Here is a 24016-nt window from a genome sequence, read left to right as displayed (position 1 = left end):
CCCTCAACCTTCAAAGGCAGTGCATCTGTCAGCTGGTAACTGCATTTTTTTGGCCATAACAAGACCATGTGTTGTTCACAATGGCAGAGCCCAAAGTGATGCACAGTGAATTATGTGGAGAACTGAGGAGCCTCCCTGTGCTGCTGCTACTACGGGGTCATTTTTGTTCACTCACCTGGAGGAACGGCTGCTTTTAATTCTTCCCTTCTCTGCCCTCTCCTGTGTTCTCTCATTAGCAAAGGGACCTTTCCTGGTTGTACCATTTTGGAGCTGGCATTCTTAAAACCACAGTCTGGAGATGAGAAATTTCAGGTAACACTTGGCAAATCCAGAGGATGCTGTGGAAGCTTCTGATATGATTCCAGTACAGCATATGGAATGTAGGGAAGAGGAGTCAGCTGAAAGGTTTCTGAAGTTCATTATATTTTTCTCCAACTAAACAAAAAAGACTTTTTTTTTTTTCCCCCTGGAGAATGAATTAATTTCTTCATAGTCTAAATTTTTCAGCAAGTGAATTGAATCTGATGGGTTTTTAATGTTCTTGTAAAGCCAGGAAACTGTATTAGAAATTGCTAACATTTATCATGTTCCTTGGTAGAACAGTCAGATACTTTGGTTAAAAAGAAACCCCACACTGATTGTCTCTCTTGAATAAGTACTTTTAAGTAAATAACTGGGGCTGTTGAACAAATTAAAAAGAAACAAAAGATAAACAAAATAATATTTCTGCAAGAAAATAGTGTCCAAATTTAGCTCATGCGGTTTTTGTCAGAAGAGAGAAGATAAAATTATCTCCAGCTAAACCAAGGCTCTTGTATACTTGTCATTTAGGAACTCTTTCAGTGACATGCAGGCAAAGACTAGAACTGACAATTATTTCAACAGAAAAAAAGAACAACAAAACGGAGGTTAGAGGACACGTTATTTATTGTGCTCATCTGACAGCCCAAATGCAATGAGATGAGGCAGAAGTGCCCAGGCACTGTTACAGAAAGAATCAGCTCCTGAAATAGATTTTCATTTCGCTTTGCTCTGTCATAATTAGAAATGTCAAATTTCTTTTGGGAGGAAAAAAAATAAAAAAGAATGGGAAAAGTTTTTCTTCTTCTTCTTCCTTAGAAAATGAAAATCTGAGTAAGAATTGAAATATCTGTCTGCAATAAATGTTTGTTTGCTCAGCCTAAAACTAATTGACATTTTTGGAAGTGTGAAGTGCATTGTTCATAATCTAGTTAGTTCATCAAAAGTATTTTCAGATATGAATTCTTTACCTTTGAATGATGATGAATCTGTTTTCCAGAGAACTTAACCTGAGATACCAGCGAATCAGGAAAAGTTTAGAAATCCTGCATGTGGAAAGCAATAGGGTAGCTGAGAAGTGCAAGAAAAAGTAGCACACACAAGTTGTTTATAGATTTTGGATACCAAGGCATATCATGTTTCTGAAAACAATCTTGGAAAATTAATTTAATTTAACAATACATCTATTATAGTGAACTTATCAAGGCACACAGGATAAAGGAACCACAATAAATGTGGTTCACAAAACTCTCCAATCCATAGCAGTAACTGTTAAAAACTAAGTTGGCTTTTCCTACACCTGTGGTGCTGGTTATTTTGGTTGGCTGGCTGGTTTGTTTGTTTTTATCCTCTTAGATTTCTGCTCTTAGATCCAGGAGGTTCCCAGATCCTCAGGTCCTGTGCACTCCAGCTGGCTGACAAAACCTTACAAGAAATGTTCTTGTTAAAACATGGTCCTGTGCCATGTTGGAACAGGATGTTTCTTCTCTCCTTTCTTCATTTCAAATTGTTTTGCGAACTGAAAATTCTAAGGACATTCAGTTTTCAAAACATTTCTGTAAGGAAATACGCTGCCTGTGTTTTGAGAGGGGTGCAGTGACTCCAGTAACATCAATTCCAGCTCGCAGCTGCGTTTGGATCCCAAGTCCTTGGCTCTGGGCATGTGTCAGGCAGCCAAACAGCTCAACTTCCCAGCAAAATGGGAAGCCCTCCCTGCCTCTGCTGGCTGCTCATGAGAAAGGGCTGTGGCTTCATCGAGTCCCTTGCTCAGGGCAATCCACAAAGCTTTCAGGCAGGCTTGGATTACAGGGGAATTCATCTAGCTCTGCATGTTTCACAGCTCCCTGAGAAAATCTGGGAACAAATTGATGGTTTAAATTAAATTTTGCTTCTGATGTGCCAAATGGACCACCTGGGTAGATTCCTAAATCTAAATGTCTGGCAGTGGAGTACCACCCTCTGAGGCAGCTGAATCCCATCCATCTGCCACCCTCCAGCCCACAGTTTAGCCCAGAAGTTGCGTTTTTCTGAAGTGCACCCCATCCTAGGGGGTTACCATGGCAACTGAGGGACCGAGTGGCAGGTGCCAGTCCTGCTACAGCTCTGCTTCTGTCAGGAGACAGCTACAGCACTAAAGGTCAATTTTCTGGTCTTTATTGTTAAGACCTAAGGTGATTAAAGAGCACAGGTCACACCTGCACAAACCCACCCCATTCAGAGCTGTTATTCCCGTATCAGTGACAAGTAATTCCATTTTTTGTACCTGTTTACTGTTTTGAGAAAGCCCTTGAAGCACTCAGCTTTGCCATCACACAGCTCACCAAGCAGTGCAGCAGCAGTGCCACTAATGGTTTACCAAGAAACACACATGCTTCCTCTCCTCAAGAGGTTAATGTGAAGCTGCCAGTGTGGAGGAACTTAAAGACACTGAGACCCTCCTATTTTTAAAAGGCTGATGGAAAGGGACTCGCCTCAGCAATGTTAAGGCTCCAAACCCTGCTTTTATGATTAGGCTGATAAGGGATGATAGGCAAATTGTTTTTTCATGCCCAATTTCTCAATCTTCTGAAGAGGAATTTTGATGTTGGTGTCTGTCTCTGTAAACTGGCTCTAACACCATTTCAGAGCTAAGCTGTGTAAAAGCTAAATATGATCACCACTTACATCAGCACTGAGGCGATTGCTGAGCACTGTCAGAGGAGGATGGCAACACTTGCCTCAGAGCTTCATGTGTTGATGCCTGAGCATCCCATTTGCTCTCTGGTACCCGAAGACTTGGTGATACTGCTCAAAACCCTGGTGGGTACAGATCTGGGGCTCTGTTGCCAGGCAGAAGAGATTCCCAGCCTCAATTTCCCATCTTCTCTTTCTTCAGGAATATATCCTGGTGGATGTCCCTTATTTTTCAACCTGCAATTTCACTGAGACATTAGCTACCTCTCATGGAAAGGAGAAGCCTGTTTCTCTTCTAGATGTGCAGCACAGCAGAGTTTGTTATCCTGCACAGCTCTGCAACTTGAAATATTTCGTTAGAGCCGTGTCATGTGGCCATTACCCAGCAACACAGGAGGTCACATCCCTCTGACAGCTTTTAATGCAGGATAACCCCTGCCATATTGCAGGCAAATGGCATTAGAACATTTCTCTGCAGCCCAGCTGCACTTCAGTCTTCTCTGTAGCATGCCTCTGCTTTTAGACTGTCAGTGAAGCAAAATATCATTGCTGCAGTGAAAATTTTTCCCCTTCCTTTTGTCTAACTTGTCTTTTAATTTATCCTCATTGTTTGCTTTCAGCTGCTTTTCTGCTTCCCAGGGAATGAATATGCAGAGGGAAGTGCAGACCTTTCTTCTGCCTCTCCTTTCTGCTCTCTGCCTGTCCACTAACAGGCCAAAACTGCATCTTGGGTTCACTCTCTTACACCTTTGAGTAACTACTCCAAACTGCTTCATAGAATGCCAGCAGAGGGGAAAAACAGCATAAGAAGCAGGATGAGAGAAATTAAACGATTAAGCTCATTCAGATTCTCATTTCTATATCTCTTGCCCAGCTCTCCTCTATAAGAGTATGTAACAGTCCAAATTTAGAGCCTCCAGACTGCAATCAAATCCATTCAGCGCAGCAATGTGAAATTCAAGTGGTGTGAATGAAGCTGAGTTTCTGAGCCATCATGTGGATTTTCAGCGTGGTGGGGCAAGTGTGTGACTGTCACCCTTCATGGCACCCATGGCCCCAGAGCAGGCACACACACCGTGGCTGTGAAGGAGAGAGGGGCTGGGAGTTGCTCCTGCCACAGGAAGGGGGAGCTGATGGAGGTGCTGACTGTAACTCTGGGGGTGGGCCAGTCTCCCTGCTCTTGGGGTGAGCAAGAGCTCCTGCCACAGAGAGAATCCCCCTTCTTCAGTCTACTCACTGCACAACCTTTACATGCAATGGTAGCAGGTGCACAATATAATTATACCTAAAAAGAAAAAAATTCGCTTGAGAAAAACTGGAAAGAATTTTTAAGTGGGTCTTATATGTTACATCCTTGTGCCTGGAAAGCTTCTGTAGCACAACCAACATCCAAGCCAAACGGTTCTGTCACAGTGCCTAACACTATTTTTAAAGCCACGTTCATTTAAAGACTTACAGAACTCTTCCTTGCTCTTTTTAATCCTGGGTAAAACAACCGGAAATTATTTTAAAGCATGGTATTTCCCCTTTGAATGCTCATGGATTTACACAGGTAACAGAACCAAACACTTTTTCCCATGAACAAAGTGATAAATGAGCATTTCTCAGAGCTGTCTGCTGACCACTGTAACATTAAGTCAGGAAGAATTAAAATGGGAGCCCCAACTCACCTTGCACAACTACTGAATGGTCATCACTCTCAGGAACAGAAACCCCATCTTGCAATTCGGCAAGTGTCACATTCAACTCACCACTAAAAGTACCTTGTGTTAATTATCATTCCTTTAGATGACTTAACTGTTACAGGTTTGTTTTAAAGGTATGCAGTTTTTATCCAAATTTCTTTAGAAGTGAGGTGAGGGAAAATATTGGAAGCAGGGTCTGAGCATGGAGTCATCATGCAGAGAGGAAGGAGAACTGCAGTGCTGTTTGAGAACAGCTGCAGATCCCCAGGGATTTGTTTTCCAATTAGTTACAAAGCCCATTAACAAATTCTATTTAGAGGGTTTTCCATTTAAGTGAGATTTTCCTAAATTAGTAGCCATCAGTTCTTATTTGGATAGTGAATCTGTCAAATTCCATGGATTATACTAGTGTACAGCCATCCTCCTGCAAAAAAAAAAGGGCAGCATGATAATATGGTAGACTCATAATCAGAAAAAAAAGGAGCTTGCTTTAAAGAGAAGCATATCCCTATTTTTCCTATCAAAACACCTTGCTATGTGTTTTAGTAGTAGTTATTTCGTGAACTTCAGTTTGCTCTGCCAGTAAAGGGAAATTAATCTAGAGGGGAGCATTGACAGAAAGTTCTTAAAAGGCAGTGAGAAGGTGGATGGTGTCATTTCATCAAAGAGAACAAAGCAAATGCAAATACTAAAAGGAACATTTAAACCTGAGGAAAATAAATCTCTATTACCTTAAATAACTCAGGCTCAGCAGTAGAGAATGTCACTGAGAAGACAAATTGGATTCTTACACAGGTAAAGGTATTTGTGCACGTTATAATTTATGGAAAGAACTTAAAATTGATTTCACCCCACATTTCAAAGACTAGCTCAATCTCGTGTTTAGGCAGGACACTGACCTCACAGATGTCTCCTGTGTCATTCCCTGAGCTTCAGCTGAGGCTTCTGGGGTCGGTCTCTTGCTGTGTGTGTGACTGGATCAGGAGGAATATGGGCTGGGACTCAACTGCTGCTAATTGCAGCTCATTTCTCAACTATGCTGCCAGCTCTGCCCACGAAACAGGACTATTCCCAAGGATTGTGAGTGATGGCCTGAGCCTGGCTCAGTAAGATCTTCCCATAAAAAGACTGGCTCAGAATGGCTGAAAAGAACTGGAAAAGAATGGCTCAGCTCTCCCAGGCAGCCCCTCTGAGCGTATCCATCTCCTGCAGACAACCACGTACTCTCACTGGTTATTTTGTTGGTGCAAGCTCAGTGAAACCCCTATTGAATATTTACTTCTGGAATTTCTTCCTCAAAAACATCATCTGGGGCATTCTCCAAGAGCTAAAGATGTACACAATAGCCTACTGTAACATTTTTCTAATGCTTAGGTAAGAAAAACTCACAATCCAAGGGATGCAGGGTGCCTTTATCGAACCTTGTCTTGCCTCCATCGGGGAGGGCACAAAGAGCAGAACTTAAGAGTAGTTTGAACAAGGTGAGCATCTTTGTCATTTAAAGAGATTGTGTCCTCCAGAGACCATCTGCCCAGGATTCAAGACACCGAATTATTTACCAGGAATTGTAGCAACATATCAGAGAAGATGCTTTTGATCTTTGCAATGGTCTTAAGGAATATCCCTCCTAGAAGTGAGCAGTGACACCTGAACCCTCGCTCTTCCCAGCACACAAGCACTGACAGTGCTGAAGTGCATGTGCAATCCTCACTCCACACAGCAGGAGAAGGTGTTCCCTGGATCCTTATCACCATCCTGTCCATCAAATTTGCCCTGTTACTAGACAAAAAACGTTTTGGATGTCTCCCAGTACAGCAGGAACAGAGCACTAGAGGGAGCTCCGGCAGCACCGCCCACCTCCGAGCCCCAGCCTGAAACCAGACCTGAGCCCGAGATTTCCTTCTCAAGTTGTGAGGCTTTGGAGTGGTTTAAAAATCCTCTGCACATTTGAATAATATTTCCCAAAATTCTTTTGCAGCTGCAAACTCTGGAATTGCCAGCATTCCCCATTTCTGCCAACAGCTATTACTGTATGGTTCTAGGAACTCAGATTTAGCCCATTATATAAATGTAAATTAAAAAAAAAATAAAAAGCCAATCCAAACACTATAGATATCTTAGTTTTAGACAAACTGCCTATAAAGCTTCAGTGAAGTTTGAAAAATCCTCCAATATTAAACTTTTTTCCTTATTGAGATTAAATCATCTTCTTTTAATCAGTAAACCCGCAGCTATGCATCAGGAATTAAAGCTAATATTTAGCCTCTGAATAAATAAGAGACATTTTGGGAATAATATGCTTATTGGGGAACTCTGGGGGGAAAAAAAGACAAGATTATTGCTGTTGGTATGTTCTTTGCTGGCAATTGCTATAACCAAAGCAAAAGTGGCAGAAGCAGCTTTTTTATTTTTAGAAAGACTTCCACAGTGATTTTTTTAAACCTCTCTGGGGAAGACAAAAGCTATCCTCTCCATATATTTATTTGAGGAAGAATTTATACTCAAGGCAAAAAAAATTAATAATTTCTAAATAAGAAGAGTCAGGCTTCTGTAGAAACACCAGGGCTATTTTTCGAAGAAAATACCTCAAAAACAATTTACAGAGAACCCAACTGCATCGAACATTGTGTTACTCTATTTCATTCAAAAAATTGCTCAGGAGCCCCAGCAGTGGAGCAGACAACCCTACTTTATCTACACACTAAATACCACATATATATTTCCTGTTTAGTTCTTTTAAATCTAAGGAGAGCAGGACCCCTGTTATAAAAATTCAAAGTTAATTTACATGTGATAGAAAAACATTTCTCAGTGCAGTGCTATGAGCAGCAAGGTTTGAATAGTGCTAAATCACTGTGTTCCCCCCTTCCCAATCAGATCTAGCACAAAGTCATAAAATATTCTTTCATTTCTTACTGATCTAAACATGCTTCACCAAAACATTATCTCATGAGAAAAACCTATAGTTCTGCTCCCTTCTCCCACAGAAGGGCCACTTACTCCACAAGAAAAGACAGATATCTATATTAGCTGTTACCCTCACTCCATTCCCTTAACAACCAAACATCTTACCATGACATTTTCTCCTCTCTCTTGTTGATGTTAGATATGTTCTCACACACTTAGCAGATCTCCATCCTCTGTTGCACAGGACAGAAGATGTGAAGTTTCCTGGGTTTCACAGCACTCCAGTGTTTGAGGTTTGAGCTTCTCAGCACCCTCTGCCTCCAAAAACTCCTTTCCCCAAGAGTTATTTTCTCCTTTGCCAGATTCTCTTCACTGCATCACTTTCAATTATTTCTTAAATTCTCCTTTATAACAAGCAAGGAAACCACCCAGCCTCCCTTATCCATCACCTCACACTTTTCCTCTCCCCTCATGTTACTCTTCCCTTGCCTAAGGGAATATCTCCACTGTTACAGCCAGCTGAGTTCCATATAATTCCCACTTCTCCTCCCTCACAAATTTCTCTTCATCTCTTCCAGTTGTTTCTGTTTTCCCTTCTCCCACTATTTCTGTGCTTTATATCCCTTCAGCATGCCTGCACTGTGAATCAGGACATCAGAATGTTATGCTAATGTCCTTTTTTATTTAGTATGGGGAATGCCTTTTGTTGAGGTTAGCAAAGTTTGTGCAGCTTGTGTGATGAATGTATATTTTAATGTCAACAGGGTAATGAAGCCTCAGCTCCCCCAGTTTAGAATTCTTCCCAGCATTCTGTATTCCCAATAGAGCCTCTCAGCATCTGCCATCCTTGGCAAGAACTGCCATTGAGCAAACAGCTTTTTCCACTGCCCCACCTTCCTTCCTTCACTTTCTCTTCCCCTTTGCCATCCAAAAATCTGTGGAGGAAGGGTAAAGCCCATAAAACAGACTGAACAGCCTTCCCAAATAATTATTCCTAGGAAACAACGCACAGGAGGTTTTAAATTCATGTTCCCTAAATCCAGTGGAAATTAAGATGTACCTGCTGCTGTTGCAAAGAAGGCAAACTCACAGGTCTATCAGTGAAATACAACTATTGCAGCAGCATTACAGACCCAAGCACAGAGAATGGGAAGTGACATTTTACAACTGAGGGAGAGATAATTTTTGCCTACATATGTGTGGGAAATGCAAGAACCAAGAGACACAGGGTCTTAAAGTCCCCAGTGCTCACTGCAAGAAATAATTGTGTTTGTCACTTCAAAAACACTGTAAGAAAGAACATAAATACTGCAAAGGCAGCAATGGGGTTGTACTTACAAGGTGATAAACCAATTGCTGCACAAAGAAAAACCACAGAACTACTTAAAACAACCAAATCTTTTAATTAGAAAGCAACAAACATGCAAACAGCAGGTATAGAAATTTATTTGAACCAACGTTTTTACTATCATGAAAGTTACTTTAAAACATTGATCCAAGCTCCCACATTTGCTGTTTAAGGAAAATATTGCACTTGGCATTTTCTAGCACCCCTCATACATGGCAAAACATTTTAAAAACATTTTTGCTTATTTTAACTTGCACACTCTCCCAAGTCATGCACACAGTCATTCAAAAAAAAAAAGAAAAAAAAAAAGAAAGAAAAAAAGAAAAGGTTAGGTTATCCAAAAGCAATACCTCAGAATTGCACTAAAGCTCTGTAAGGAAAAATATAATTAATGTCTTATACAAATTTCATTGACTTCCAGGTGCTCACACACAACTGTTGGTTACTCCTCATCTTCGTTTTCATTTTCCTGGCCAGATCCTTCTGATCTGTCGCCTTCCAATCGGTCTGCAAAACACAGATTTAGTAAAAAGAACTTGTAAAAAAATTTTCTTTTTCTGGTAAATATTTATTACATGCTGTCTCCCTGGACTATTACAGAATGGGATATGACTGTGTTTTATGGTAGAAGAAAGTCTACAGCAGAGAGTGGGTAGAAATGTTACCACAAGAAAGGAGAAAAGGAGAAATACCCTAAAGGATTTCCAGGCATGAAAGCAAAATCTGTGTACAAAAGGAAAACCATAGCTGCTGACTGGCTGTCAGCACAGAAAAGATGAATGCAAGCATAACATTAAAATGAGGCAGTGACTACAAGGGACAGAAGTGCTGGGGAGGTGAAACTACAATAGCTACTGCTAGAAATGTGAATAGTCCAGAAACCAGGGGATCACCGCCTGTCACTTCAATATATCAGAAAAAGTGCCTTTTGATGTAAATATTTAGAGAAGGGCAAATACAGAAATGTGTGGGGCAACATGACTGGCTCAAGACCAATCACTCAAGCCACATGCAGTCAGGTTTAGAAACACTCCACCCAGCCATAACAGATTTTTGCTGAAATTATTCTAACTGAAGTGTTGGGCAGTTCTTTTAGCATTTCACTCAAGAGAGATAAGGACAACTGAAGGAAACACAGGAGTATGGAGGTGTAGCACTGGGCTGGATACACGGCTCCCAGAGGTGAGAAAGGAGCAGCAGCTGCCACCAGGCACAGCTTCCTTCGCACCTCACCACTGCAAGGCACCGCTGTGCTCAGCCAGAGTCCCATATTCAGCATCTCCCATCACTTTCACCTTCATCTGCAGGTCTGTTAGGTTTTTGCCCCATATGCCATGCCAGCCACCCTCTTGCTTCCTATACAGTGTGTGATGTCTCTCCACTGTCCTCCATCACCAACGTCCAGTTCCCAGTGATGATTCCTCCCAAGCAACCCTCTCATTACCAGTTGCACCCCCATGGGAACTGGAAAGACATCCTGCTGCCCAGCAGTCTCAGCAATGCCTCCCACAGTCCTCAATCTTCACACCCTCCTTCACCCCTAGACAACTCCAAGCCCACAATCACAGCCAATTTATCTTAAAATTCATTCCAGTCCTCCCCAACAGTTTTCCCATCACACAGCACCCACTGAAAAGATCATTCCTGAAGACTGTCTTTTTCAACATCTAAAATACATTTTGCTCTTTGTTTTGAGATAAAAAATAACAGCTGCAAAGATGTTGCAAGTCTCACACCAAAGAATTCCTAAATACTTCTATTGAGAGACCCTTGAACAATCCTTGAGTCCTCTCACCAGCCCCAAGTACAGCCACAGACAGCTGAAGGTCTGGATGACTTCCCAATCAACCAGCTATTTCACAGTGCTGTGGATAAGCTCTTCAGAAGTCTCTCACCTGCTCTTATATGATTCAACGAAGCCAACATTCGGAGCATGAAGGAAGCTGGAACAGTGATGGTGTTTCTGGTCTCTTCCAGCATTAATTCATTACGAGTTATAACCTGGAGGCAGGGAAGGGAAAAAAAACAGCATGAGAAATAAACACAGAATTATACTGCATCGATATGGGCTTGTAGATACAGAATTTCTGTGCAAAAACCATTTTACAGAGTCCAAAATTACCCTAAGGGAGCAATATTTTAATAACTGCTATTGAATACTGTTGTCTGGGGTAAGAAAAGTCAGACAGTGGACCCTGCCTGCAGGTATTCAATTATCTGTTTAAAGAATATTCTAGTAAGATTATGGTTCCATTGTCCACATGCATGGCAGATACTAAGATGAGTGACTAAGAAAAACTTTGGAAATCTTTCATGAAGTAAAGCAGACTGATAAGAGAAAGTGCTGTTTCCAGATGGCAACTGTTGTAGAGAACAAAGTTCTAGCACCAGTGCTGGCCAAGAATGTAGGAAGGAAAAGAGATGAGGTTACCCTCAACTCCTACCTTCATGCTGCTTGAAACTTTTGGAGAAAATCCAAGGAACACAAGCCATTTTCTATCCCACTTCATGAACATTCTTTAGCTCCATAATTCTTTGTAAACAGAGCTACAGCTTGCCTCTAAATGACTTGAAAGAGCTAGTTCCTACTGTCTCATTTTCATGGAAAAAAATATCAACTAATGAATACTTTTAGCTCTCTTCCCTTATTCCTTCCTCATGGTACTTCCTTGCCATCCTTCTTTCTTCCTCCATAAATTCTAATCCCACACTGTAGTTTGTCTCAGCTTTTAGACTATGTTTTTATTATCATTAAGCAAAAAAATTTCTTTAGGTGGAGACAAGTTCTGACCATTTTTCAGTCTTTGCTCCCAGATCAGCTGCTGTAAGACAGGAAAATAATGCAATTCTTGTTCTGAGACTCTTCAAGCCTGTTCCTCTTGTGACGAACACTTTCTTGCAAATGTTTACAGTGCCCTTCTTCCTTCCCAGTCAAGTTACCTTTTTTCTGTCATTCTCACCTGTTTGCCAGGCACTTGGCACAGCTGATCACTCCCTAACAGAAGCAAACTGAGAAGATTTCTCCAGTGCATCATCAATAACCCCCCTGACAACCTGTTGCTGAGGCTTTTTCTCCATTCAGAGGTTTGTCCTCATCACCACTGTCTTTTCCTATTCACTAAGGTCATGGCCTCTCTCAATTTTACATGCATTTCTGTATCTATATGGAACTTTCCTCAAACACAGTGTTTTGTCTCCAGACCTTCCCCCCTCTACGGAAAATTCAGTTCAGGTATGTTGGACACTTATTCCAGCCAAACATAACATGGTGAGAACTATTGTATTGCTATGAACATCTCCTGGCTCCTTCATAGGTATTTCAATACAGGGAGTAAATTAAAAAACAAAAGACATGTAAAATTACAAACAGCACTGCAGTCAATTTTTCTGACAGTGCTACGTTTACTAAAGAAAACATAATAAATATCTAAATAATTTATAATTATTAGAAATAAAGTGAGGGAACTGAAGTACAGTAATTACTTTTAGCACACATTTATGTTTAGCAATACTTCTAAACCCCAAAGGGATGTCATGACTAAAGCTGTCATACAATATGCAAGGAAGTATCACTTCACTCAGTGCTAAAATAATGGGAAAGATTCAAAACTCACAAATGGACGGTTTGGGGTTTTTTCAAGGGATGTGAGGTGGTGGCTAAGGGTTGTGTGTTTCTGTTTGTTTAAAATATATTTAGCACTACTATAGAGAAATAATGATAAAAAAACCCAGTTTACTCTATCCATGCTGCCCAAGAGATTTCACAAAAAAACCCCCCAACCTGACCACCCCATAACCAAATCTGTCCTCTAACATTATTTACAGAAAACCATATAACATTTTGATACATTGTGTTATGTAAATCACTCAAATATGATTATTCAGCAGTCAGCTATGGTCACCCCAGGCCAGTTGCTATATCCAGTTTTTGCTCTGAGGGCAAATGAAAATAATGAGTTACATAACTTCACATTGGACTTTTATAACTGATTTGGCTTGAAATATTTGCTTTATTCCATGAAGTTCCCATGTGCAATCTTAACCTTTAAGTCCCTTTTATGCCACTGAATATTTAATAGGATTGATTTTTGCACTCCCTCTTCTGTATATCCTTGTATTTCCTTCCGTTTATTTCCTTCATCTTCCTTCATTTACTTGTTTAGAGACAGGCACTATGTTCATTTATTAGTTCCTGCCAGTTTTCCATCTGTATCTAAGTGTTCACACTTCTTCCAACTCCTTTCATGTACATAATAGCAGATGATGTTATATAATTTCTAGGAGAGATGACGAAATGCAAAGTGCCAAGGATATGAAAGTCAGCTGTTCTGAAGGGCAGCTTTTTATTTGTAGCTCATTTGTTGAACATTAAATAACTCTGCTAATTCAATATCAGTAATTTGTATCAAAGGCTTTTATAGAATTAGAGATGCAACATTACCATGGAAAAGGAGGAAAGGTTCTTACCTCATCTGCAAGTTTTCTGTTAAAAATCTTGGATTCTTCCAGTGGCGACCAAATTTTTATATCATAATCAATACCCGAAGAGGCCAGAACTAGAAGTAAGCAACAGTAATTCTAAATTAAATGTGTTATGTGTTTATTGGCATTTTCTGCCCTTAGATGGAAGAAGAATACTTTACTTGAAGCATTTATTTGCAAATGTCAGATCTCATGCTGAACAGAGCTTGTAATTACCAAGTCCCCGCATGAGATCTGCTCCACAGATTATATGGTTTTGAAAATATATATATATATATATGAAGAAAACAAATGCAAACATCAAGAGCCCCCTGTTTTAAATTTTAAAAAATCACCAGAATATACAAAAAACAGAAGCAAAAAGTAAGGGCAAATCCAGCCACTACTAATCCATTTCTGCTGATAAGTATATGCATTAACAAATAGTAACAAAGCTTTAGGATTTGTAGACCCAGGTACAAAGGCAGAGCCAAGATAATTTCAAATTTCAAATAACCTTTGATAATTTCATTGAATTCCATGTAAATTTATTTGCTATTTAAATATAAAGATGCAATGGATGCTCTTATAGACAAAGTATGAAAAATATGAAAAATATGAAAAGTTGCAGAACATTCTCTAGATCATTGCACAAAAACCACTGTAGGAAAATTCCACAGAGAAGTCTCAGTAGCTGGGAAGCTGAACAAGATTAACTGTCCTAGGAGGAGGATGAGCTCTCTTAATGACACCTTCAGAGTGTGGCAGAGAGACAGCCACACCCCAACAAATGTCAGCAAAGCTACAGGGCACTGTGAAAGGTGCTTCCAAAGAGAGTATCCAACTCAGGACATTTACAAGAACTCAATTTCAATTAAAAAGTTAAAAGTTCAAGGCTTTGCCTATGTAGGACAGTATTCCATGTTCTCCCAAACTGTTTGGAAAAACCCCAGCTTCTTCTAGTATTATTATAACAACTTTACTTGCTAATTTACTAACAGCTGACTCTTGCTGTACAGCCAGGTAAGCTGTGAAAAAAGAAATAACACAAATACTTTCCCTGACTGTGTCAGAGGCTGGAGAATTGTTCAGATTCCCAGCTACATGTGATTCCTACTACTGCTTTGGTCCATCTTTTCTATGAAGGGCTCCCTATAAACACAAATTATTGGAATTTCTATGAATTTTATTAATTCTTCTAATCTCACAATGCCAGTGAGAGGAAGACACCCACTTCCACTGCATTTTTTGAATAGAGCCAAGTAGAGACCAGATTCCAATATAATTTCCAAGTATTGCTGGCATTTCAGCAACCTCATATTTCTGTCATTCGTGTCATAGAAAACATTTTATGTGTTGAGGGCAGCAAAAAACTCAGATTCTTCTTACTACATCTGACAATATTTCTCTAAATTTTGTGCCAGGAGTAGTTTGATTTCAATAAACTTTTGAGAAAGGAGGGATTTAAGGGCCAAAGGTCCTTAGTAAGAGGCAAAATTAAAAGCAGTATTATCTGAATTATATGGGGAACCAAGAACAACAGTTCATTAATCATTGCATGGCTCTGTTGAGACAGAGTTTAAGACTGAGCTTTAAGATGCTTTAGTGCAGAGAAGCTGGACATGCAGAGTGTGAGAATGCTGCACTTACTGGGGTCGAAGGGGTGAGGCTGCAGACAGTTCACCACGTGGTTGTCAGCCTCCAGCAGCATGAGGTGCTCAGCAGTGTGCCGGTCCCAGATGAAAATGTGGCCGCAGTCTGAGCCACTCATGACAAAGTTGGATCCCCAAAAGTTGGCTTCCTTGATCTGCAAGAAAAACAAAACTTTGTATGACCCAGACAGTGAAAAGCCCATCCAAGAGCACACTCTTGTGTCTGCACTAACAGTGCTGCTGAAGAAAAGCTCAGCCCATGCAGAAATGACATTTAAGAAATTTTAAAGGAAACATGAAAAGAAGAGTGATTAAAAAAATGAAAGTTCAGAAGGTTTTAGATTTCCTAAGCAAAGTAGCTGCTAATAGGAAAGAAAAGAGAAAGGAGTTGGGGCAGGCTGAACAGTTTGAAAGTAAATGCCAGCAGATCTGTCACTTTCTGAAGTCACAGAAATGATACTGGAGACAGGGGTATGCAATGGAGTTTTTAGGAAGTTTGGCTAAGTTAATGTTTGTGACATGCTAATCCCTGGGGGGGATTTTCCATTACAGAGAAACAGGAGACAAGACAGAAGCTTATGAAACCTTCTTCAGAAATCACTTCTGCTTTTACTCAGTGTAGGACCTCAAAATAACCATTGTTAAATGATATAAATTCGCTGTCCTAAGTCCTCTACAGGTGAGAGGTTTGATGAGGTGGCAGAGGGAGAAGGGACATTGCTTCAACAACAGTCAGAAAACTCAGTCATGAGATGTGAGCTGAGAGCTCCACGAGAGTCTGCTGTTTGTGCTGCAGGAAAAAGCCTGGAAGGCTGAAGTGTAGCCCTGCGTGCAAAATTGTTATTTTGAGAGCTAGCAGTACCTCCTACAAACTCTTTTAATTGACATACAAGGGGCAGGAGAGGTACCTGTGCAAGCAGGAGTTTCCTGTGCAGCACCTTGCAGAGTTCACACAGACCATTTCCAATGTGGGAAGTTCAGTTTGGCTTTTAAGATCAACTCCAGCATAAGGGAGTTCAACTTTGAGTTTGAGACTATTTACACAGCATCCTGCTATGAATTATTTTCCAGGTAAGACTCTACAGAGGACCATGCCTGGATCCTTATCTTTCTTTTGGCACACTTCCTACAGAAAATGCCCTGAAAAAAAGGGCAGAGACCTTGCCTTGCTCTGTGCTTTGCCTCAGCCACCTTGATACAGGTTCATTGGTAAGTTGAACCCTTATGCTGTTAGAAATATGTGCTTTATTTCCAGCATAAGTATGCCCAGCTTTAATTTTCAGGTTTGGTAGATCTTTGTCTATAAAATATGTCCCAATGACAGCAGTCAATGCAATAAAGTCATCCTGATGTCTAAAAATAAAACAGAGAAGCTGCATTCCTGTGATGAATTCCAATGTATTAATCTTTCAGCAGCTTTCATCTTTAGCTCCTTTTATATCTATTTTCATTATCCTGTTACATCTAAATTATCCCAAATATTAAAAAAATATTTAATTTTATATTTTAATTTTCAATTATGACCTCTTCCTGTTTCCTTTGTGTTCTCTTACTCATACTTCTCAGTACTCATAAAATCAAATTTTAGCACCACAGAAATGAACAGAACTAAAATTCACATTTAAAATTTTCAGTTTTCAAAAGTTTCTAAAAGTCACTGTTTTAAAAGCAGGACTATAAAAAAAGTAAGATTGCCAAATAAAGTTTTCAAAAGGGAAGAAGAATCAGAATTATTCCATTTTCCTGCATAACCTTAATTCACTATATATACATATATACACACTCATGTGTATGTGTATATATACATAAAAATTATATACATATATATGTATAAATGGTTCATGTAATTGACAAGACAACTTTATCCCTGGATTGCTCAGCTTTTTAAGCTGTCTCCTTCATAAATTTGAAAGGGAAATATCATTAGCCGTTGCCTTGCAGGAATGAAGGTATTACTCAAACCAGCAGATTAAAATGAAATTTGCAACCATACAGACCGACAGGGAAAATAAAATTACATCTTCTTTCATTCTATGCATTCCTTGCTATAGGTGCTTGTGTGAAATAAAAGGAAAAAGACCAACCCACATCCCCAAAAACCCAAACAAAAAAATCTATTAAATAATCTATATAATAGCAGCTATGCAGACAGAGACTGAACTAAGACTTAGATGAACTCACTTTCAGTATCTTTTAACCACAAAGTGCCTGATGCCAGAACTTTTGAACTAATGGGGGTTTAAGCAATTAAAATCAATTTCTGAAATAGAGTGGAAAATTCTTTGTCATTATTCAAAGTTTATTTTAAACTCTGTTGTTTATGTAGACGGAAATATGTATTTAATGAAGCATTTTTCCAAGCGTAATCAAAGCTATTCACACAAACCCTAGAAAATGGCTTTTGGGGGTAAAGGGACTACTCCTCACATCAGCTGCAAATTAACACACCAGCTACTTTTGCAAAATACACCCAAAACTCAGAACATCACATTCCAAAATATTGCAAAAAACAAAAAAAGAAATAGCAAGGAAAGAAGCATCTGTTTTTCATGCACCATTGCTTTACAAACACAATAACTGCATTTTTCCTTAAAATACAGCATTTTGTGTGAAAAAGACAAGGCCTCTAGTAGCTAAATTATAATTTAATAACTAGCACTAGTTCCTTTTTTTTTAATTCAGAGATGTCAAGGTTCTTCAAAACTGTGATTTAATGCTCACTTTCCCTTCCAAGCTCTTTAAAAGTCCAAGATTAAATAATTTTAAACAGCTTGGAAGGGAAAGTGAGGATTGAATGATGATTTTGAAGGCAGGTACATTTGAAGTCACTTAAGCCCATAAAGCAGCGAGTTTGTACCATGGTCCGGGAGTTGCGGTGGCCTTTATAAACCATCTTTATCAAGGGCCGCCTGATATTCAGCGTTTCCAGCTCCTCCATCTCCTTCCTCTCCTTCCTCCTCCTGAAGAGCTCCTGGATGCGGGCGACAGCAGATCGCCTGTGAATTCCAGAGACAACAGCACTGAGAGCCCCATCCCAGACACTGCAAGGGGCTCTCAAAAATCATCATTAGGCACTCCAACACATTCTCCATGAGTTTGACACAGACATCAACATAATCCCAACTGTAAAATTACAGACTTGAGTTTATTCCATCCTGGCTTACAACAAGAATAGCATGCAAGACAGTGGAATGTCAAGTGATGCCAGGTTTTATTCCCCCTCTGTAGAACAAACTTCAGCTGCTGGCAAAATTCACATGCTATTTTATTTTCACCCTCCACCCATATTGAGGTAGCAAAATTCTGAAGTGATGAAAAAAAAAAATCTATGCCAGAAAAGAAGTTTCTAAATTTTAAAAAGCCCTTAAGGATCTAATTTGTCTCGCAGTGTGATTTGGTTTTTCATAAGCTTTTGTCCAATGTATTTCTTATCATTATTTCTCTATGACAAGATTTAGATAGCTTTTAAAAAGTTCTAAGCACTTTAGTACTAAGGCTAAAGATGATTTGAGATCAATTATTGGAGCACCTATCCCATATAGTAGCAGTAAGGTTTACAGCTGGAGATTTCCTAAAATAACAGAGGAAAAAAAAAGCCAAATTATATATAATTTGTTTTGGGAATGTTTAATTCCAGGAATTTATTTTTTTATTAATCTGTGAACCTTGGTGTCAAATTTTTCCTGCTTAGCTCTTCAGTTTGCAGATCCCCATAATTCCAGCTATGACCAGACAGTCACATCTCAATTTTCCTTCTGTCATTCCTTGTCATTATTAGCTTTGAGGTCCTGAACACAGTCCAAGGGGAATGTCACTCTCAAGAAGAAGCAGGTACAGATTTTAGCAGAATGCAAGGAGTAAAACTATTACAGCAATTTATATGATCCTAAAAATAAAACTGACCCAGGAACTTCACTACACTGCTGCCAGAAAGTAACCTGAATTTGTTTTTAAGTAATGTTTTCCAGTGTTTCTGTCACTGATCCTGGAGACTCCAGAAACAAGTCCTCTACTCCAGAAAATCCCCCACCAGATCTATCTCATAACTAATTCTCTCAGCCAAATGATCTGCTTAGATTTTTGTCCATATTTTGCCACAGGAGAAAGCTGCACCAAAAAGTTAAGGTGAAATAAACGTTATGCTACAGCTAAGCAAAGAAGGAAAAGGAATGCAAGTCATTAATGCAAATTTATTTACTATAAAAACAGATAAACCAACAAATCACAAGCTGTTTTACTAAGACAGATCACCTAATACAGCTAAGCTTTCAAAATAAATTTTAGTACTTTTTTATAGAAACCAGAAGAGTTTTGAAAGCACCAGCCAATAGATCCACTTAACAGTGTGCTACTAATTGTAATACATTTCTTAGATGTTTACCTAGCAAACAGCCCCAGAAAAAGTAGACTACTACTACTACTTCCTTGGTGAAAGTTTTCTATCCTTTCAACCCCTAGGCAATTTCCTGGTTCATTCTTTTTATACTACAGTAAAAAAATACACTGTATTTTTTAGTTAGTCCTTATAATTTGCCAAGTTTCAACTTCAATCTTCAACAGATTTAAGAGAGTTCTTCGCAACATCTTCGTAACACAGAGGGAAAAAAAAAGAAGCCTACATTCTTTATTTACTGTGCTTTAAATATCACTGAGTTATTTTCCTCACCAGTTTGCTTCTACATAAAGGAAAAAGGGTGGCATGCACATGATAGGCTGCATCAAACACTTACAGAAACTTTAAACCATTATTTGTGCAGCTTTGGGTTTTACTTGCTTTTAAAAAAAAATAATGGTTTGTGTGAGAAAGTAAAAGCATCTATCATCTACCGTGATTGCTTTTTGTAATTTTTGTGCATTCATTCACACTAATTATCTAAAGATGTGCAGTGAAGAGGCTGGGAAGTTAAACATCATTAGGACTGACAGAGCAGTTGACTTGTCCAGCTGTTTCAGAAGGGTTACGTGCTGGACAGCAGTAACAAGTCTTGGGATTAGAAAATGGTATTAAAGTAGCTAATTGGTAAAGCAAAGTATTTTCTCACACAATTTTTCATCCAAACATCTCTACGAGAATGAATCTCCTCCTCTCCATTCCCCTAGGCTGAAATATGCAGATATCACAAAAAACCCTCAATACTACTCAGCAATCAGAATCATGCATTTTTAAATAAGAACAGAAGCAACTTTTGGTTAAAACTGTCTTTCAACTAAATGGAGCTCTGAATTTAAGCTCCTCATTTGGGGCCTTATTTTAAAAGGCAGGAGTGGATTTCTATTTAGTTATCTTGTGAAGTCAGTGGTTACCTTCACCAGGGAGAAGACAGCCAGGCACACACGGCTCTGACTGTCATACTGTGATAGAGCCCTGCAGAAAGCAAGAACATGGAGAGGCAAGTCTGCTCCAGAAAACATAAATATAAGCCCAGTTTAGTGACTTTCAGAACAATACAGGAAAAAGTCTTTTCTCTGAGAGGTATTACTTGTTGATAACTACTCTGATAACTATAGATGTTCTGTACATTGTTTTAAGTCATATATGCACAAGAATTTTAAAATCTGGCATAGCTGTTTTCATTTGTATTTGTGATGAACAATTCCTGTCTTTGCCAACACAAACACAGATAGCAGCTTCATCACTTGGAGCATCAGCAGGTACAGAAGTGTGCTGTGCAGTTTGAACTGTTCTGAGGTTCAGCTTGAGCTGAGCCTGGCTGAGAGCTGCTGCTTCCCTTCCAAACTGCTCTTCCAAGCACAGAATGTCAGACAATAGAATTTATGCATTTATTGTGTCGGCACTTCTCAGGCACCCCATCAGTGGGTACAGTTCTAGGAAATATTCACAGAGCACTGCTTTTCCCCTTATGATCAGCCAGCTTTGAAGTCCTTTTGAAGTTAATTGTTGTAATTAATTATCAAAAGTCAAATTAAGCCCAAGATGAATAGAATAGGGATTCAGAAGTGAAGCCATATTTTTTTAGTTAAGCATAGGTTCAAGATAAGCAAACAAAAAAGCAAACCCACAAAAATCCCACAATGCAAACTGATCCACAGCTATATATTATAAATGGAGAGAAATAGAAAATATGTATACATGTAAGTTAAGTCTAAAAATATCTAAGTTGTCACATAGGGCATTTTCTGTATAAGTTCTGAAGTGTAATGAGGATTTTTTTAAAAACAAGAATCTGTACAGTTTGCACAATTAAATAACTGGTTTGTTTGTGAAAGTACAATAATGTAGTGGCTACCATAAAACTCATCTGGTCCCTGAGATAACCCAGCTTCTTCCAAACACCATTATCCCAGACTGATAATGGTCAGCCTCCTGAGCCCAGCTAGGTGCAGAGCTCACGTCTCCCTGCTTCCTTGATCCATCCCTCTTGTCTCAGCTCTGCACTGAGTATTGAGCTCAGTATTGATTCCTTCAGTACTGAGGATTTTTGTCACTTCTCACGTCTCCAGATGTACTCACACACAGACAAACATGGTCTTGTTTCCACAGTAGACAGCTTTGGGCTGCAAGGGACCTTAAAAATCATGCCCCTGCCAGGGGCAGAGACCTCTTTCACTGGACCAGAGGACCACAAACCCCGATTCCTTCTCTTAAGCTCTTTGATGTTAACATCTTATTTTTTATCCACTCGTTGCCATCTTCTCCTTTGAACTATTTTTCCTATCCAGAACAATTGCAGAAAACCTAAGGCTTATAACCATTAACTTAGATCTTACTCCTCCAATGCCTTATGGTCATTTGGACAATGCTCTCAGGCACATGGTGGGATTCCTGGAGGAGTCCAACTGAGTTGGACTCAATTGAGGGTCCCTTCCAGCTCAGGGCATTCCATCATTCTGATATTATTTGTGTGTCTAAACCATCACAGCAAACCTTGATCCAGGTCTGTCATTTATTCATTGTAAAGGAATCCACCTGCCAGCTACCACTGTCCTGCCCAAGAATTCCAAAGGCTTGTCTTAACCACCCTGCTAAAATAGATTCCTTGACTAATGTCAACATTTGATATTTCTGATACTAATTACTTCCTTTAGGAGTCTCTGAACCTGTGGAAGAGATTTACTGCTGCTGCCAAATTTCAAGCACTAAGACAGCTCAACACCAAAGGCAAAACCATCCTGTTAACAGCACACTGACACTACCCCTGAAACCCAAGGTACTTCACTGCTGATCATACAAAACCAAATGTTTGCTATAATGCTCTCCTGGATAATTTCCCAGCTTTCAAACACAATCAAGGTTTAAACTATTCTCAGTTACAAAAAAAATTTAAATTTTCACCTGGTATGCTGCTGAATGATGATGAAAAGCAGAGCAAAAAAGACTGATAAAAAATTCTATGCTGAATGCATCATTTATTTTATATTAAATTTATTGCAATATGAAACTAATATTCCCCTGGGCTGTGCTGAAGAGCTAAAGAACTCCTTGGTAAGTATGCTGAACATAGAAAGAATGCCTATTGTAAAATTCAAAGTACAAACAGCAGAGATTCCTGAATGTCTAGGAAAGCTGACAGGTTAAATCCAGGTATTCCAGTTGCAGCTAAGATGAAAATATAAGACAAAGAAATACAGATCTGCACTATTTTCCTGGAGGCATTTAAAATACAGGACTCAGGCTAAATCTTTTATGGAACCTCATCCTGCACCTTTGCCTTTCCTGCCAATGGAAGCCAAGATGTTAATTTTCATCATTATAACAACTTTGGGCCATTTCCCCTCTGGATGGCCTCTGGCTGAAATCACAGCAGAGTTCCTCCCTCTTAGGGCATGTGGCCAAACACAATTACCCAAATGGCCTTACATGTTCTTACAACTGCTTCCTTCAAGTATTTAAAAGAAGAATATGAGATCAAGTGATTTTTTTCATTTAACTTCCTTAAAAGCAATATTGTATAAAATTTAGCATTGATCTTGCTAAATGTGCATTATCCAATATAACTCTAATACTTATGCTTAGTTCCATAACTTTCTTCAGGTGAAAAATAGAAATGGTTTTTGATCCATGTAGTCTTATATTTTTGTCCAGAACTGGATGTTCTCTACTACCAGACAAAGCAAGTCAGCAGTAGCCCATGCAAATATAATTCGTTCCTCAGCAGCCCAATTTAAAAAAAAATAAAAGGTATTTATTTTCACAAACTACACACTTTTCAAATTCCATTAATTTCTATGGCACACGATAAAAAATGTTAATAGGTTGTAAAATGGATACACTGCCATTTCTTTTCAATTTCCATGCAATGCATGCAGCTAAATATAACTCAAGCAATATGCTCTGTAATTCATAGCATTTGAAGTACAGCAGTTCTTAAAATGCCAGTTAGATGTGAAAAACAAGAACCTGATAAATCCAATATATGGCAATAAAAAGGAGGAGGGGAGGAATAAAATAATTAATTACCTCATTATTCTATCACCTATCGCTGTTCCTCTGATATTATATCTAGTAAAGGGAATAACAACTGAAGTCATTCACAAATGCTGGGTACCATGTTTTTCAAAGGTTAGCATCTCTTACAAAATGTGCTCTATGAATTCCAACTGAGAAGGCTCCTTCCCAGTGTATGAGTCAGTATATGAGACTACTTGGATTTCAGCAAAAATAGTATTCAAATTATGTAACAGCACACAAAGTTAAGTTATAAAATGCAGTAATTCTTCATAGATCACAGCAGCTGTATCGTCATTTCCATTTTACATTCGTATTTCTTTAGATTTTAAAACATACTATTGTAGCTTCTTCCAGGCTTAGCCTCTGCCCCCAGATCAACTTCAAAGTCCAAAAAAATTAATTCAGTCATTTAAGGAGGAAATCAGCCCTCAGAGAGCTGTTTTGACTAATTTGTGAAAATTAAGATCAATCCATTAAAAACTGCACTCTCTGTGTATGAAGAACATTTTGCATAGACTTTTTTCCCTCCCACAGATTACAAGGTACCACCCTCTGTTTGAACTAAACTTGCTGGACCCAG

At 39.1% G+C, this 24016-nt stretch overlaps 1 protein-coding gene across 11 annotated transcripts in view; it reads right to left on the bottom strand.

Annotated features, from left to right (window-relative positions):
- Positions 1-8948: 8948 nt before the first annotated feature.
- DCAF6 (DDB1 and CUL4 associated factor 6) overlaps positions 8949-24016 on the bottom strand; it is a 77352-nt gene continuing 62284 nt past the window's right edge. For 8 of the 11 annotated variants that reach the window (XM_058830524.1, XM_058830532.1, XM_058830541.1 and 5 more), the window contains 6 exons: positions 23446-23487; positions 17884-18022; positions 15025-15181; positions 13381-13469; positions 10809-10914; positions 8949-9420 (listed from right to left, as the gene is read on the bottom strand). In XM_058830524.1, coding sequence (XP_058686507.1) covers positions 9356-9420; positions 10809-10914; positions 13381-13469; positions 15025-15181; positions 17884-18022; positions 23446-23487 — 598 coding nt within the window. In that variant the 3' untranslated portion in view covers positions 8949-9355. The remainder of the gene's footprint in view (positions 9421-10808; positions 10915-13380; positions 13470-15024; positions 15182-17883; positions 18023-23445; positions 23488-24016) is intronic. The other 3 variants (XM_058830550.1, XM_058830559.1, XM_058830613.1) reach the window with 1 other exon arrangement.

The sequence above is a fragment of the Poecile atricapillus genome, chromosome 1, assembly GCF_030490865.1.
Source record: "Poecile atricapillus isolate bPoeAtr1 chromosome 1, bPoeAtr1.hap1, whole genome shotgun sequence".
Classification (NCBI taxonomy): Eukaryota; Metazoa; Chordata; class Aves; order Passeriformes; family Paridae; genus Poecile; species Poecile atricapillus.
Note: the sequence above shows the minus strand (reverse complement) of the source record. Positions and strands in the feature narration are given on the sequence as shown.